The sequence below is a fragment of the Balaenoptera acutorostrata genome, chromosome 8 (genome assembly GCF_949987535.1).
Source record: "Balaenoptera acutorostrata chromosome 8, mBalAcu1.1, whole genome shotgun sequence".
Taxonomy (NCBI): domain Eukaryota; kingdom Metazoa; phylum Chordata; class Mammalia; order Artiodactyla; family Balaenopteridae; genus Balaenoptera; species Balaenoptera acutorostrata.
Genome location: NC_080071.1, coordinates 83615629 through 83629108, shown reverse-complemented (window position 1 = coordinate 83629108; position 13480 = coordinate 83615629). Strand labels below are relative to the sequence as shown.

Below are 13480 nucleotides of genomic sequence, written 5' to 3'. Positions count from 1 at the left end.
TTTAAAACAAAAAATTCCTTCAATGCTTGATAGAAAGAAATGTGGCTGAAGAGCAGGTTTTCTATAATTTTCCAAACTATCTCAAAAGGCACATTTCTGGATGCATATATACATGACATACTTTGTACCATTATTATCCAACTATAAGCCACGACATGAAATTGAAAGGAAAAAAAAAAGTGGGATAGCATCACAATTTCATAGGTGAATAAAAGAAGGTAAAATAAATCCCAAAATACAAATAGGAAATCAATTCAGTAAGCACTGGCTTCTGTTATGCTTATAAACCAGTGAAATATATACACGCAAAAAACATAAAGCAAAGTTTCAAATTATCAAATAAAACTGCTTCAAAATGACCAAATCAATTCTTAAATTAGTGTACAACATTTAATGTGATGATTATTCACTCACTCTGGCAAAAGCTGCTGGGAAAAAACTTACCTGCATGACTGTTGAAATGTGCAAAGTTTGCAAAATTGGCTGTAGCTGTTGACTGAGGTGCTGGAGCAGCAAAGATGTCTGAGCCAAGATCACTTAAAAGGTCAAACTGCTTCTTTTCCTGCTGCTGCCCTTGAGAGCGACCTACAACAGGGGACTATAAACCACATATTAGCTATAAAGAGCTTCCAGTCAGATCTGCTGAATTTTTATAACACTATTTCCAATTCACCAAGCTTAAAACACAGTTTAAAGATTACATAATCTTCCATTTGTAGAGTTTTGAGTTCTTTGATTTTTGAAAAGCACAAATTTTCAACATCTATTCCCATATTATCTTTCAATGTTAAGTACAGAGTCAAAAGCAATGAAATACAATTACAACAGTTGTTACACCTCATGACACGAGACAGACTTACTGCTAAGACAGTATGATGATAAGGCTTTCACAGAACAAATCTTTTATCCATGGGAAGAGTTACAATATACTGACTTTACCCTTCTCTTCATTTTCTACTCAAACCTTTGATGAAAGTGGAGCAACTTATCTAGATGCCCTAGTATACGCATTATTAAAAAAGGTGGAATTTAATTCAAATAGTACCATGCCTCAGAATCATTCTTGTGTGTGACAGACATTGTAACGCCACACAGTAACAGATCTGTCACAGCTCCCTGGCTATCATGAAGTACATACAGAAGCATAAACTCTAGACACCAACTGCTGAAAAGACTTCAGTATTTTAGAATAAGCTATGTAATGCAAAGCCACCTGCGTTTCAACGATAAACACGCTTCACAATCAGGATGGAGAAAAAATTCTATGCTTGAGAAATCCTTTCCTGTAAAAGAATATCACAGAGGCCATACTGTTCTAACTCTGATGGTCACCACAGATTCATGTTTTACCACTGTATGTTATATGATACATATGATACATATATGTTGATAGATAGCTGTAACAATGTTCCTGTACAGCTTTACAAACTCGTATTCGCAATAGCATTCGCAATAGCAAAAAGAACAAACATAGACACATTCTAACCACTTAACCAAGTACCTTTTAATGTATTATAAACCATTAGGACATAATGCTACTGGTATACAAGGTTATGCAACTGTCTTAATGAATTTCCAAATTCATGGTACTCAATCCTCCTTAAATAGAAGCCTCTGCAAAGACTTAAAAACTACTCACCTGACTAGGTGTGCCCTTATTTAAATGCAGTGCTGGTGCTGAATCTCCTAAAAGAGATTTCAGTGGTTTGACCTCAGGTGTGCTGCTTGTGCTACTGGCAGAGGACCCTGAAATAGATGCATGAACTGATGCCACCACTTTGGCTTGTTCTGGTGGGACATACCTAAAACATACGCAAAGTTGAACAGGCAGTTAACTAAGGAAGATGTAGGGAACACTAAGCTCAAAATGATAAGCTTAGTTCTAATTTTGTACAAGACTGTTTTGATATTAATCTTATTTCAAAACCATCTTAGAATTGATAGCTTAAGACTACACTTAATTAAAATATTCAGAGAAAGGGTAATAAAGACTAAACACAAAACTTGTTTCGATTATTTACTTACAGTTTTTCCAATAAATACAATATATTAAATAACTGCTTTTTTAAAAAAAGAGAGGACTCGTAGTTAATCATGACGATAGTTAATAACTCTAATTGTTAAAAACCAAAGTACCATAAGCTCATAAATAACGTTTGAAAACAGAGCAGAAGGAAGGAGAAACATTTATTATATTACAGTTAGTAGCCCAAAATATAAAGGTCTATTACAAATCTGTAAGATTAACAACCCAATTTTTAAATGGACAGAAGCAATTCACCAAGGGAGACAAAGAAATGAAAATACTTGTAACCGAATAAAAATGTAAATTAAAATGACAGTCGCATTTGATCTGAGTATAAACTTTACAAACTGTGTCACTCTCTATTAAAATACATAAATAGGTATACTCTGTGCCCCAGAAGTACCATTTCCAGTAACTTATCCTTAGGAAATAACTGACTAAGTGTACACAAATAAATGTATACGTAGGTTATCACAGCACTCTTTAAAATTTCAAAAAATTGGACAATAAACCAAAATCCACCAGGAGAAAAATGCTTAAAAGGATTATACTACCATCTATATAATAGAATTAATACATAGCTACTCTGTCTTGACATGGAAAGATGTCCGTAAGACTTTACAGGTCTTTCACATTTGATCTCAGTCATGTAAGAATTCATGGGATCAAGGGAGTAAAGGAAGGAAAGAGAGGTAGTAAGAATATAATGCCCAAATATTGGCAACACTAATCTCCAGAGCTGGGATTATGTGAGAGTTTTTGCTCTCTGTATTTCTGGGTTTTGTTCTACCTACCCTCCCCTTCCCCATATCACACAGGTGGGAGAAGTAGAAAAACAGAGCTTTTCTACTCTGTTCTAGAATCTGAGTTCAAATCCCAGCTCCATCACTCGATAGCTATGAAACGCAGGGCAAACTACTTCAACTCTCTGTGCATCCAAATTTTCTTCTAAAACACTGACATATGGTTGCTATGAGGTATAAACAAGTTAACATTTATGGCACTTAGAACCGTTTTCTGGTACAGGTGTTAGCTACACAAGTGTTGGCTATTATCAAATTATATAATAATCACGAACAGTAAAACTGCTTTGTTTTTTCCAGTATATGGGAGAAAACAGTAAGTCACACTTTCCCATAATTTTTGGTCTATCAGTGATAATGCCCATTTCTGAGTATAGCCAAGTCTTATTAAAGGATAAAATCAGATAATAGTCTTTGGCTCAAAGTCTTGCTTAACTAAAAGTAAAACAGCTAAGCATGTATAGCATAGGAACTGAGTCTGAAAACTGGTTAAAAGAACAATTTCAAAATCCCTTTAGATGATGGCAACAGGCTCAATGTTTTAAGTGTAGTTGCCCATAGTCAGGGTTTTTAGGGAGACTGCATTTGGACAGTGCTTATGTCCTGTTAAAAACCCACTGCACCACTCTAGTTACATGTCACAGGTATGCAGGTATGCAGGAGCGTGAGTTTAAAATGCACAGGTCCCAGCCTCGCTGAATGTTGGTCACTCCCTCTCGCCTACCCACCAACTGAAGTTTGTATTTGTATTACTCTTATTAACTATCCTGTTTCTCAGGACAGAAAAGATAACACAAATTATAATTATTGGAGGTTTACAATTATTGGAGGTTTACAATTATTTGCTTACTGTTTGAATGAATAATTTTTATTATTATTTTTATTTTGTTGTTATTATTATTCATGTGGGGGGGGGTTCCTGGTTTTAATTCTATAAACCTTATTCACACACACTTTTCTCTTACTAGTTGAAGCTAAACTACCTGAAATCCCAGCTAAGTCCTATTCAAACTAACTCTGAGCTGGTAAAAGTAAAACTGTTGGGAAAATCAAAACTTAGACCAAGGCTACCAAGCAGAAAGGTCTTAACCACAGGAAAGGGTCTGGGAAATTAAGAACTAAAATGATAAAAGGATAATTATGCACTTCGTCGTAAGAGGGTCATTTACGGCACCACGTCTCGACTATCACCGCATCTGCTAAGTTTCTTCTTTCCTGAACTAAGATCTTACTGATATGTTTTCTTCTACATTCATACTTAATGTTTCTAGTAATGCTGAATATAGAGCCCTGGCAAAAGTTAGTCTCCTCTAGGGAACAGCAAGAATACAAAGTTCACAGAACATACAAATCAGCGCCACTTCTTTCTACTATGCTCACCTAATGAAGGTAGAGATACCTCACTCATAACCACGGCAAGTATTCCCTCAACCAAAACAAGCTCTTGAAGATATTCTCTGGGTTCAAATACAGCTCCTCGGGGAAACAAGAGGCCATGTACTTCCTCATTACCTATTCCTTCTATTTGTGACTCTCTCATCTTCTTAACATCCCAAGAAGGAAAATATACACTACTGAATATTGATAAAGAAACAACCAAGAATTCATCATTAATGAGTCTTAGGAAACTGACTTAAATTGTACTCATACAGGTAAAAATGAAGAGCTCAAAGTAACTGAACACTACTAGTTCTACAAATATGCCCCCGCTCTGCTTTAAAAGGCTTACTAGCCAATATATACCTGTTTTAATTCCTTTTTAAAAATTAACATCTGGGCTTCCCTGGTGGCGCAGTGGTTGAGAATCTGCCTGCCAATGCAGGGGACACGGGTTCGAGCCCTGGTCTGGGAAGATCCCACATGCCACGGAGCGACTAGGCCCGTGAGCCACAATTACTGAGCCTGCGCATCTGGAGTCTGTGCTCCGCAACAAGAGAGGCTGCGATAATAAGAGGCCCGCGCACCGCAATGAAGAGTGGCCCCCACTTGCCGCAGCTAGAGAAAGCCCTCTCACAGAAACGAAGATCCAACACAGCCATAAATAAATAAATAAATAAATAAATAAAAATTAAAAAAAAAAAAAAATTAACATCTGACAGATTTAGTTAAAAAGGTATAAAAAGGTATAAAATCTTCCTTCTTAAACAGGTAATAAAATGACTTCTTGGTTGGGCAGTGAGTGATATTTTGAGCAAAGAATTACTACAACATGCAATTAAGTGAATGAATAGATTGCTTCATGAGTGCTTTAGCATAGTGCCTAGTATATAAAAGATACTAAATAAACACTTGCTAAATGAAGGAAGATTTTAAGAAAGGAGACTTTATAAGACTAAAATGTCTAGAGAAGCTAACAGGGATAGAGAAGGTTTAGAAGGAAGAATCCCTAACTTCCCAAAAAAGGGTAGGAGGCCTGGTGATAAGAAACAGGCTATTGCTAGGCACAGATGAGTTAAGATAAAGCAGAAGTAAAGGTCTGTGGAAACCAAATTCAATAAAAAGCCAAAGTATAATGAGTATCTACCTATTTCCTTATTCCCTATCTACCTACCTACCTATTTCCTTCCTTCCTTCCTTCCTGTTATACTAATCTTACCCATAATTAATGCGATTTGGGGCAGCTTTGCTCTAAATACAAACTATTCACTCACCATCTTTTCTTTTCATATTTTTCTTGTAGGAACTCTTTCACTTTTTGTGGATCCCTGAAGTCTGGAATTGCTGAAGATCTATCATCAAATAATCCTAGCCAAATCTGTTTACAGACCTTTGGAAAGAATTAAAAAAACAAAAGTGTTAAATTCGACATCTTAACTTAATGAAATTTTAAGAGATAATTAAGATTCTCTCAGAAAGATAACCAACTTAATTTTAATAATGTTGCTTTCAATGAGGATATTTATCACAATGAGCAATGAAAAAGCAACAAATGAAGGAACTGAATTGATGTTAATGTTACAGCAGTAAAATCTTACCAACAGCATCACAAAGAGCTGCTCCTCACAGGGGAACAAACAGTGAGATGGCATTTAAGAGGACCTCAGATTGCTTGGTCTTAAAATAATCATACACTGTAAACAATTAGCAAAGTCATGCAACCTTTATGAACCTCAGTTCCTTCACCCCGTAAAACAGGAATTAGACCAGTGAGTGGCAATTTCCTGAATCCTTGACAAGTTTAAAAATCAACCAAAAAGAACAAATAAAAAGTACTAGAATCATACGTAATTTGCTATTAAAATATAACATAACACAAATACAACGCAGATACAACTCTAGCTTTATAATTACCTCCTATGCTTTTTTTCCCTAATGGCTAAAAAATGAGAATCTGAGATTTAAGTTTTCAGTAAAATCAAAGAAATGAAATGATGCAGAACTCAAATAAGACACAAAGCATAAAGAGAACTGTAAAGAAAAAATTTATAAGGTGGGCTTCATCAAAACTTAAAACTGCTGCTCTTCAAAAAAATTAAATGAAAAGGCAAGCCACCAACTGAAAAAAGGTAGTTACAAAATGTATAAAACCTTGAATTCTTAAAACTCAGTGATAAAACAGACCCCAAATCAGTATTTTTTTCAAAGAGTGGGCAGAAAAGTTGGCCACTTCACCAAAGAAGATATACAAATGGCAAATAAGCATCCCAATATCATTAGTCATGTAGAAAATGCAAATTTAAAAAACACTGAGACCCCACTACACAGACACCCATACATACCACTAAAATGGCCAAAAACAAAAAGACTAAAGGAAGGCAAAGCAAGGATTTTTTCATGAACTATGTTAATCAAAAATGCCATGGAGAAAATGCTTCATTAGAATTTCCCCTAGAATAATTTTCCTTCTCTCCTCTATAGACCATTAACTCTCTTGTGCCATTTGTAAGTTTTTTTGATACATAAGAACTTTTAGAAGTTCTTATGAATGAAATAAATGTATGATTATTGAGATACTTGGTGTTTTGACAAATATTTATTACAGTCATCCAGAAATAACTATTCTAACCACCTCAAGTTACATTGGATGGTTATTTCTGAAATAATAACGTTTCTAGCCAGGAAAAGAAAAAAAGACTGACCATATCATATGTTGGTGAGAATGTGGAACAACTAGAACTCTCAAGAATGTAAAAATGGTACAACCAGTTTGGAAGACAGTTGGTAGTTTCTTAAAAGTTAAACATATACCTACGATATGACCCAGCCATCCTACTTTTAAGTATTTACTCAAGAAATATAAAGGCACATGTCCATACTCAGATTTGTACACAAATGTTCACAGCAGCTTTACTGCTAGTAACTCCAAACGGAAAACAACCCAAATGTCTATCAACAGGTAAATGGATTAATTGTGGAATATCCAAGTAAGATACTATCCAGCAATAAAAATGAACAAATTATTGACACAAGAAACTACGTGCATAAACCTCAAGACAATTATGCTGATTGAGAGACCTCAGAACCACCCTCTACAAAGTACATACTATGTAATTCCATTCATTTAAAATCTTAGAAAATGTAAACTTATCTATGGTGATGGAAAGCAGATCAGGAGAAGCATTACAAAGGGGCACAAAAAACTCTTGGGGATGATGAAAATGTATGTTATCTTGTTACTGTAATGACGGTTTAACATATGTCAAAACTCAAATTGTACACTTTATATATACACAATTTATTATAATTATTCCTCAGTAATGCTATAAAAACACATCCACAAGTTTCCAAAATTATATTACTTTAAAGAATAACCAGTTGTAACACTGTGAAAAGAAGGCAGTATCTAACTTCAAAAGCCTGACAAAGATTTGAGAAATCAGAGACAGAAAGGTAGCACCCTTCTCAAGCTTACCTCCTCACTGAAGTGGGTAAGAGAAATAAAGATAGGAAAAAAGGATTCACCCTTTTCCTCTCTTATTATGTACCCCAAGCATGTTTCAAAACAGCATTTCTTGTGGTTCCTTCCTACTCCAGGCTCAGTACAGATACTACAAAGTCATTAAGGCAGTACAACTGACACAAGTGAGGCCTAGGTGAAGGCACAATCTCATTATAAAAACATTTCAGTGGCAAAGCCCAAGAAGTTCAGATACCCAGGAATGGTAATGCAACTTATGCTAGAAATACTATGTAAACCCTGTAGAGGGCCAGCTTCTCCAATAAATATTTAGCTACTTTTAAAAAACCACATGATCCAAAAGGATACATGCACCCCAATGTTCACTGCAGCACTATTTACAATAGCTAAGATATGGAAGCAACCTAAATGTCCATCAACAGAGGAATGGATCAAGAAGATGTGGTGTGTGTGTGTGTGTGTGTGTGTGTGTGTGTGTGTGTATATATATATATATATATATATATATATATATATATACATACATACATACAATGGAATACTATTCAGCCATAAAAAAAGAATGAAATAATGCCATTTGCAGCAACATGGATGGACCTAGAGATTATCATACTAAGTGAAGTCAGACAGAGAAAGACAAATATCATATGATATCACTCATGTGTGGAATCTAATTTTTTTAAATATGCAAATGAAGTTATTTACAAAACAGAAACAGACTTACAAATATTGAAAACAAACTTATGGTTAAAGGGGAGAGGGGGGATAAATCAGGAGCTTGGGATAAACAGACACACACTACTATATATAAGATAGATAACCAACAAGGACCTACCGTACGGCACAGGGAACTCTACTCAATATTCTATGATAACCTATATGAGAAAAGAATCTAAAAAAGAATGAATATACGCATATGTATAACTGAATCACTTTGCTGTACACCTGAAACTAACACAACATTGTAAATCAACTATACTCCAATAAAATTAAAATATTAAAAAAAAAAAACCAAACCCCACATGAGACTCTCCTCAGGAAAAGATTCTGTGGCTTTACAATTACATTCATAAAGCGAGAACTGGTAGTTTCTAATTCTTTTATTTTAAAAATTCCCAAGTGAGAAAACAAGAGAAATTTGCTCTAAGACTTATTAACTGTAATTGACAGAATTAGTTTAGGACGGACATTTAGTCCTTCACGACATTTAGTCTTTGCATTCCAAAACCCCTATTAACTAACATATACAATTTTTTTAACTAAAAACAATTAATGAATAGTAAATAATAAACATATTGATACAAACAAATAAAAAGGAGATAGGTTAAAGACAGATCATAAAGTTACTGTCTTGGCACTCATCATGGGAACACAAAGCAAAGATGGAGTGCTGGATGATACATTTTATAGCTATTTGACATTAGCAGCCTGGACGAGTCACTCAAAATTCTGTACTAACTGCTGGTGGTTCTGATCCTTCTCTCTGACAGCTCAAACTGCTGGGGAAAATCATTAAAACTCACTGCTTGGGTCCACTACAAATTCCTGCTATCCTACTATCAAAGTTCCATGCTGTTGTTAGTCAGCTCTTATTTCTTCTGACTATGCTATCCCACAATAGCTATTTGCTATATTGCTCAGAATCCTAACTCTACCTGCCACTCTTGGCAGCTGAATTCTTACTCAAGTGAAGTGACTCTCAAAATGGGATTCCCCAATTTCCTGGACTGGCGGCATCAGTGTCACCTAAAAACGTGTTGTAAATGCAAATTTTTAGGAGCCACCCAAGACCTGTGAAATCAGAACCTCTGGAGGTGCTACCCAGCAATCAAGCCCTTCAGGTGACTGTGAAATAGGCCAAAGTTTGAAAACCAATGCTTTAGTAAAATCTAGGCCAGCAAATGGAAACTTCCTTTCCATATAAATACTATATAGTTTTCCGCACTTCTCCAATTTACTTAGCCACTAAACCTCTTCTTGAGCAAGATTCATTAAATAAAGACAGTGTTCCAGAGATACATCTGTGAAAACGTCACAGTCTCTCTCTCTTTTGATCCATTCACATTTTAGTCCCTGAAAAGTTGGCTTCTGCTCCCACCATTCTCCTGAAACGGCTCTTTCAGGTTTGTAGATCTGCTGATAGGAAAAGATAAAGTTCTCTTTTCTCCATGTTTGTTTTGGGTTTTTTTTTTCTTTTAAAGTAAAATAATAAATACCACCAACTGAAAAGGGAGGGTTTTTCAGAGCTGAAGAAAAATGGGAGAGTGAACCAACTAAAACTGCAGGCAGCACTAAGGTTTTGAGGTCACGAGTATTTAAAGTCAAACTAGTCAAGACAGTGGTGTGTTTTCCACCAGTCTCATCTGGTTGTTTAGGTACAAAGTAGGTAGAGTATTGGCTTTAATCAGGTAAAATACAACAGGAGTTAAAGTGAGTGGTTATAACAACAGACCACAGAATCAAAGTTAGGTTAAGAAAAATGACAACACAGTAAGGATGCTACACAAGAAAGAAATTCAGCGTCAGAGGACTGGAGGCCTCCTGTGGTTGACCCAGAGCTGCTGGAGTAAGAAATTAGAGGGAACGAGCTGGGAGGAGAGAAGCAGTGATGGTCAGAGAACAGGATGCTTACACCTGAAATCTGAGAAGTAATACAGTTACTGCTAAATAAAGTCTAAAACAGAAGGAAGGATTACTGGACATAAGAAGTCCAAGAATTCCAGAGGCTGAGTTACCTGTGTAGACACTAGGATTGGCAGAAATGATTAACACTACTGGAAGAAAGACACTCACTACGTGAAGTGCTGAAATCTATACTGAATGAGGGGGGCTAACTGGTATGACTGCAACAGATGACAGAGCAAGTCTGCAAGAGGAACACAGGGCTGCGGGCCTTGAAACATCACCGAGGAGCAAGGAGGACGCCTAAAAAGCCAGCATTTGAAAGGGCTGCATATGTGATGGATTCGTTTTGATGATCTCTCTGGAGAGGTGGATAATTAGTTTTAATTAGAGAATAATATTGTAGGTATGGTAGTTATGAGCCTAGACTAGGAAATCAGACTGCCTTAATGTGAATTCCAACTCAGGTAAGAGAACCTGCTGCGTTGAGATGTTGGAAGGGTTAAATGAGTTAATATGTTGTCTACTCAGAACAGGTATATGTAAGTGAATTTTAAACAATATTAGTTATTATTACTTTGGGGCCTGGTATCTTATGTGGTTTGCATTGGTGTGTTATGGGGTGATGAAGTAAGCAAGGAATGGGAAATAGAGGCCTTACCAGAAACACAGGAAACTGCAGGTCTCTCTTCAGTCCTGCTGCAGATGGAATCAAAGTGGTCTTAATGGAACAATCACCCTCTCTGAACTACTATAGCACTTTGTAATTCTCACATGAAACTCACCACAAACTGCTTTTTATTGAAATTACTGAGCATGTGTCTCACCTACTTCTGAATTCCCCACAATACTGAAAACAATGGGTTGTGCCACATTAAGTGTTCAGTAACTAGGCCGATACTACTCAAAACCAGATCTTATGGAGGAATTAAAAATAAAATCACACATCAACCAACAGAATAAATTCATGAAACTGTCAGAATAATTTTTTCCCTTATTCTAGTGTTAATCCACTTTAGAATTGCAATCACAATAACCACTGACGGAATCTAAAATACTTTAAAGTATATTTATCAGTCAGGGTTGCCTTAGGAAACAGATGGCACACTCAATTTGGGTAATTTGAGAAGTTTAATAGAGACTGTTTAAAGCGTAGGTAGGCTGTAAGGAAATCACAAGTGAGAGTATAGTGTCCCAGGGTTAGCAACGGGAGGACCTGCCACCACCCGTTGGCAGTGAAGGTAGAAGGAGAGGAAGTGGTTGGCAATCTTAAAACTAAGAGGGCTACTTGATGGGAGTTTTGACCTTCAATGAAAGGAGGCAGCCAGGCTACAGAAATCCCACATGAAAGAAGTTTAGAAAGTAAATATCTTAACCTTTCCCTCCTTCCTTTCTTTGATCTGCTGACAACATTCTCCCATCAGCGGAACCCCCCCCTCCCAGAAGCCAGGAGGCAAGAAAGCCCATTCGCGTATCCAGACAAACCAGGTGCTTGGAGACAGAGCAGGATAAAAGCTAGAGTTAGAAGGGCAGCTGAAAGCTATGCAGCACTGAACCTAAATCATGATAGTAAATACATGCAGTGCAAGCAATTTAACAAACTCAATTATGAACACCAAAAATAGGGAACATCCATACTAATTCTCAATTACTCACATATAAAAGGAAGAGTAAGAAAACAGTGTTGCATCAGACAAATAGATATGAATAGAGATAACATATTATAGTTTTATAATCCTCTCAGGGACAACAAAATAGAGTGGTGGAAACTTGCTGGAATAGATGCTTACCTTTAAGATTCAGACAACCCCTTATTTTCATAAAAGAGATACAAAGAATAAACAATGTGACATGACCTGCTTGCAACATCTAGGTCCAAAGATATAAAAATAAGGAAAGGACAGAAAGATGCTCTGGAAGTAGAGAAACTTTTTTCATTAAGCCAATCTATACACATCAACTAGAGTTCAGACTCTTTTCTGTCCTTTCTCTCCTCAGTAGAGAGATGGAGTGCCTTTTTCTGTAAGATATAATTACAGCAGTTAACAGTACTGCCCATAAAATATAGGAACAAATAGGAGACTTAAAGAACTGAAAAATTCATGAGCAAGTAACTAACATCCACTTTTTGGAAGCAGAAAGAAAAATTTAACAGAAATAAATATTAACATTAGAAGCTCTCTGGAGAGTTATGATAGACCTACACAAATTCTATCAGCAACATAACATTTTTTCCTAAAAGGGAAAACAAGGTTTGTTTTTTTTTTTTGCCTTATTTTGTCCTAAAAACTAACAATCAGAAACAATATCTCATATATATGTCATGATTTAAGTTAAATACTGAAAAAACAAGTACATTATTAAAATTTTCTACACTCACCGAAGTCTACATGAGCATGACTATGCTAGTAGTCTAGGTCAACAGCTGACAGGTTATTTCTCAGTGATGACCTATCTATAAAGGATTTATACTCATTAATAATGCTTAAAGAAATAACACTATCCATGTGCCTTATGCAAAGAAACAGACAGTCTTGCAATTATTTACATCTTTTTAGGACTGTATGGTATATTCCATCTTAAAATTTGGTTTTAAAAAATGTTTTAGCAAGAATTAGAACATATGCAACTGAGTCATTGAAAACAGGCATGCACAAGCTGTATGTGCAGGCCACTGAGACACCAGAGCCTTTGTGAACCAGACAGATAATTTGGGTATGTGAGGGAGTATCAGATTTATGAGACATCAAATCCAATTTATTTAATCCTAGTTTGCTGTTGTTGTTATTTAATTTAAGCACGAACTACCTTATAATGGCTTCCTTAGCCTAAGAATCAAATTCTTCATCACCACCTGTTTAGGCCCCATAGGATCTTACGCCTGATTAACTCTCCAAACTCATCTTACATCATCGCTCTTTCCAGCCACAAAGGCCCCCTCATAAAGTCTTCCCTGACCACCCATTCTAAAGGAGTAACATTCCCCACACCAAAACTCATATACACGTTATCACAATGTATTATTTATTTTCACAGACCTTTATCTCACTTCTAAATGTAAATTTCACGTGGCAGGAACCTTCTCTCCGATTCGCCACTATCTGTTTTCTCAGTGCCTGCCAAACATAGAGCAGACACTAAATAAATATCTGGTGCATGAGTGGAAGCAAC

General features: G+C 36.1%; 1 protein-coding gene across 12 annotated transcripts in view; it reads right to left on the bottom strand.

Annotated features, from left to right (window-relative positions):
- Positions 1–13480, bottom strand: part of AGFG1 (ArfGAP with FG repeats 1) — a 69830-nt gene that overhangs the window by 21822 nt on the left and 34528 nt on the right. For 7 of the 12 annotated variants that reach the window (XM_057551310.1, XM_057551311.1, XM_057551312.1 and 4 more), the window contains exons 3-6: positions 13348–13425; positions 5481–5596; positions 1640–1802; positions 445–598 (exon numbers count right to left, since the gene is read on the bottom strand). In XM_057551310.1, coding sequence (XP_057407293.1) covers positions 445–598; positions 1640–1802; positions 5481–5596; positions 13348–13425 — 511 coding nt within the window. The remainder of the gene's footprint in view (positions 1–444; positions 599–1639; positions 1803–5480; positions 5597–13347; positions 13426–13480) is intronic. The other 5 variants (XM_057551315.1, XM_057551316.1, XM_057551319.1 and 2 more) reach the window with 1 other exon arrangement.